The sequence below is a fragment of the Sinocyclocheilus grahami genome, unplaced genomic scaffold (genome assembly GCF_001515645.1).
Source record: "Sinocyclocheilus grahami isolate Dianchi unplaced genomic scaffold, SAMN03320097.WGS_v1.1 scaffold2255.1, whole genome shotgun sequence".
NCBI classification, from domain to species: Eukaryota; Metazoa; Chordata; class Actinopteri; order Cypriniformes; family Cyprinidae; genus Sinocyclocheilus; species Sinocyclocheilus grahami.
Window position 1 is genome coordinate 58,746 of NW_015507434.1, and position 4,734 is coordinate 63,479.

At 38.3% G+C, this 4,734-nt stretch overlaps 1 protein-coding gene across 1 annotated transcript in view; it reads left to right on the forward strand.

Annotated features, from left to right (window-relative positions):
• The window catches only part of LOC107574510 (NACHT, LRR and PYD domains-containing protein 12-like), a 5,400-nt gene continuing 666 nt past the window's right edge, over nt 1-4,734 (forward strand). The window contains exons 1-6 of the mRNA XM_016260965.1: nt 1-824; nt 1,577-1,750; nt 3,405-3,578; nt 3,659-3,829; nt 3,900-4,073; nt 4,119-4,129. Coding sequence (XP_016116451.1) covers nt 1-824; nt 1,577-1,750; nt 3,405-3,578; nt 3,659-3,829; nt 3,900-4,073; nt 4,119-4,129 — 1,528 coding nt within the window. The remainder of the gene's footprint in view (nt 825-1,576; nt 1,751-3,404; nt 3,579-3,658; nt 3,830-3,899; nt 4,074-4,118; nt 4,130-4,734) is intronic.

Sequence of the window (4,734 nt, forward strand, 5' to 3'; positions counted from 1 at the left end):
ATGAAGAACCAGAAGTATGAGAAGAAGCAGGAAAGGGATCGCACAAAGCTTTTGAGTTCAAACAAAGGCATGATCTTAAAGTTGGCTAAACTGGCATTCGAACAGCTGAAGGAGGAAAACGTCATGTTCTACGAGACGGATCTGAAAGCGTGCGGCATCGATGAAAGCGAGGAGTCCACAGGACTGTGCACTGAAATCTTCAAGGAGGACTCTGTCCTGCATGAGAGGAAGGTTTATTACTTCATACATTTGAGCGTGCAGGAGTTTCTTGCCGCGTTGCATGTGTTTCTTTGCTACTTGAAGCTGGACATGGACGAGCTGAAATTCTTCTTGGAGAATTCGCGTCCTAATAAGAAAGAACTGCTGTACGTTCTGCTGAGGAAGGCGATCGATAAGGCGAAGGAGAGCGACCGAGGGCATTTTGATCTCTTTTTGCGGTTCTTGCTGGGCATTTCTCTCCAGTCCAATCAGAAACTCCTCATCGGCTTGCTGAACGAGACGCTGGAAAACAAAAACTGCATCAATAAAACCATCCAGTACATCAAGCAACTGCAAAACAATGACAAGTGCCCAGATAAATCTATCAACCACTTCTTCTGCATCCTGGAGCTGCAGGACAGAACCCTGTACAAACAAATCATGAAATATCTGAAGTCAGAGAGCGGCCAGCCGAAAGCGGTGTCCAACTCCAACTGCTCAGTGCTGGTTTATGTGCTTCTGATGTCAGGCGAGGTGCTGGATGACTTCGACCCCAAGATGTTCAACAACACATATGCGGGATGCAGGAGACTCGTCCCAGCCGTGAGATGCTGCAGAAAAGCCCTGTATGTAGAGTCAAATGAAAACTCTTTTCCCCCTAAAATTGTAAAACAAAATTGTTTTGTTTTACTCACCCCCGGGGCGAGTACCTAACCCCCCACAAAAAGTATTTTTAAAGCATATTCTGTTTTACTTTTTCCAAAATTTAATTTTTATTTTTTCAACGTTATTTTTGATAATATTTTCCCCAAAATGCTGTTTGTTTTCCTCCAAATTCTGTTTTCAAAATTTAGTTTTCCCCTTCAACTTCTTTCAACATATTTCGTTTTTCTTCCCCAATTAATGTTTTCTAATTTAATTTTTCATGATTCCATTTTAATTCAATTTGAATAATAGGAAAGCATGTTTAATCAATTGAATTAATACAACTTTATGAATGAAATTAAACGTTTTTTTTACAATTTTGATCCATTTTGTGTGACAGTGATGCTGCAGAAACGCAGTGTAAGCCATTTTGTACTCTTCTTTCTTTCCATGTTTTTTTAATTTACTACAATTTTGTCAGGCGTAGCATTCAAATACATTGTTCCTTTAAGATTTTCTAAGTTTAGGTTTTCTATGTAATTATTAAGTTATTGAACTAATGTACAGGTATGATACTGTAAACTCATTTAGGCTTTTTATACTTTCCAGCATTTTTTGTGCAGTGTATTAATTACATTGTTTCTTTTTTATTTAGCTTTATTGGGATCTATTTTTTTGAAACTGTGTAGAGGTGAGCTCTTCATGACTAGCTAACATCTTGCCATCTTGCCAGGTTTTCAGACTGTGGACTGACAGAGCAGTGCTGTGAAACGGTGGCTTCGGCTCTTCAGCTAGAGGACTGTCCTATGAGCGAACTGGACCTGAGTCACAATTACAGCATCGAGGCGGGAGTGAAGGCACTTTCTGCTGGACTGAAGAGCCCACACTGTCATCTGGAGACACTCAGGTCAGCGTCAGTGCCGCGGGGGGCCTCAGGGGGCCCGGGCACCTCTGTGCCCCCTCACCTCAGGTGCCATCTCCGGAGGGGGCGCCCTGATTTTAGTCTCTGGGAAGATCTCCCACTCAGAAGTACAGGAAGGGGAGTTGATGTGTGTGGGCTGTCAAATACAATGTTTTCATTTCGGTTCGTCCTTAGCAAAAATATTTTTCATTCAGGTTCCAGAGCGAAATAAGTATGGAACAGTGTTCGCTTTATAAAGAATTCTAATAATCTTTGCCAATATTCTCGAATCTTCAAACTGCTAACACTTTGCACTTTGCTGTTTCGAATTATTCCTTTACTATTTGACCAAAGATGACGAGTGTTTTGTGCTTCAGCTGTTTGATCTCGCCTCACGCACACACTATAAATTCATTGCAAACAGCGCAGCCTGTTCATTATCAAAATAATATACAGTCACCCAAACATGTAAAAAATTACACTAGTCAATTGAAATAGTCTGTAATATGTGCAGTTTTGCCACTGTGGCACGTTTTTGCTCATTATGATTTTTTTTTTCTTGTCGATATTGGAACACGCGTGAAGTACAAAGCCCAATTTACCTAATAAATAATAGTTCAGCTTCAAATACGTCGCGAATATGGAAGCATTTGGATTGGTGCCGAATGAGCGAGAGGTAGGCTATGAACCCAACTTTACCATCAGTTTCACTTTAAATGAATATGTTTTGGCTTGTTTATAGCCAGGCCTATATTATTATATTATACTGCAGTTATATTTATTCATTAGGAATGAATAAATTATATTTTTTTCATTCTTGGTCTGTTCTGAATAAGTTGTGTAAAAATAATTTAAAGGATTTGTTGTGGAGTGAGGGGAACTAAAATAGTCTATATGTTTATAGTGTTTGTAATGTATGTACATTAACATAGGCCTGCCGGTATTATTTCTAAATGTAATAAAATGTGAGTTATAGCCGATGTGACTTTTTGTTTTTATTTTTCCTTTCAAAAATGTAAAATTTATGTTTGGCGTGTTTTTATGAACATGCAGCAAACGAAAGTAGCCGATTAATCGGTTAAAAATTCTTACTGTTGGTTAAACAAAATACATTGATATTCTTATGCTTGGCATCCCAGAGAGCAACAGAGTCTGGCTTCATTCTGGCGTTGTTGTTTTTTAACAGTCTTGATTGCAAATGTTTTTTTTATTTGTTATTAATAATATATTCTGACAATTAAAACAAATCAGGCTCCTGTATTTATGGAATTAATTACTGTCTTTGTTCAGAAATGGAAGTAACTTAAAATGTTATTTGTGTGATGTACTTTAGTAGCTATATACAGAGAAACTACAGCACTTCCAGTAGGCTATTTTACGGAGCTGGAAACTCCAACAGCATGCAATCAGTTGACAAACAACCTATTCATATATAAAACTAGGCTATATGTTATTAAAAATTATTTTATTTACAAGTTTCGTGTTTGCGTTTTACTCAGAAACAGGTGCCGTTAAACAGGTGCCAATATTTTTTCAAAGTGAATACACGCATCATAAAAATTGTGCATGTCCCCTCACTCTGTGGCCGACCCGTGACCCCGTTACCATTTCTGTGTGAACATGTAGTCTGAAATGTAATGCTGATGTTGTACTCGTTCAGGTTGGCCCGGTGTCATTTCGGCCAGGAAAGCTGTATGGAGCTGCTCTCCGCTCTCAAGAATATCTCAAATTGTCTAAGAGAGCTCGACCTCAGCGGCAATGACCTGCAGGACTCTGGACTCCATAAGCTCCTAGATGGGATGGAAAACACAGAGAGAAAACTTGAGGTTCTGAGGAAAGTATTGATGAAATTTAGCATTAACCCCGCTGTGCCAGATGACTGATAAATGACCATTTAGAAATGTGTTTGCGCAGGTTGAGCTGGTGTAACCTCACTGCGAAGAGTTGTGAGCACCTCTCCTTGATCCTCAGCTCAGATTCGCCCCTGAGAGAGCTGGATCTGAGTAACAATGACCTGCAGGATTCAGGAGTGAAGCTGCTCTCTGATGGACTGAAGAGGCCAAACTGTCAGCTGCAGATACTGAGGTAAAACTAGGAGCTTTAGTTTATTTCTTTGACAAATTGATTGTTTCTCACTTGTTTTATCCTCCTGTAGGTTGTCTGGCTGTATGGTGACAGAAGAAGGCTGTGGTTATTTGTCTTCAGCTCTGAGTTCAAACCCCTCACACCTGAGAGAGCTGGATCTGAGCTACAATCACCCAGGACCATCAGGAGTCCAGCTGCTCAAACACAAACTGCAGGATCCAAACTATAAACTGCAGATACTCAAGTATGTCTTGTGGGTCAATTATGTGGCATAATTTTTTCCCCCAAGATCCATTAAAAGTAATTCAAAACTGTATATAATGTGCCGATTTGCTGCTCTCAAAACTTTTCTGATTATTATTAATGTTGAAAACAGTTGTGCTGCTGAATATTTTTGTGGAAACCATGATATATTTTATTTTTCAGGATTCTTTGATAAATAGAAAGCTCAAAAGAAATATTTTGTAACATTATAAATGTCTTTGCTGTCACTTTTGACTAATTTAATGCATACTTTCTGAATAAAAGTAATATTTTTTTTTATATATATATATATTAAATTTTTTTATTTTTTTATTTTATTTTGTGTTTGACTGTTAAAACTAAAATGTGTTGTTGTTCAACTCAATAAATTGGGTAATTTAAAAATACAGAGGATGAATTAAATTTTTTTTTCTACTGCTCTGTATAATAATATGATTGAACTGTCTTCGGCTCTGCTCTGTTTTCATGTGGTATTTGCGTCTGTTTCTGATGTCGACTGTTTTGAAGCTCAGTGGGATAGACATGAGCGGAAATGTGTTTATCTCCACAACAGACATCAGAAACGATACATGAGGAACGACTGCAAACTGAGGTAAATGTCCAGCACAACACTGACTAAACCTCTAGAAACAGTTTAAGTA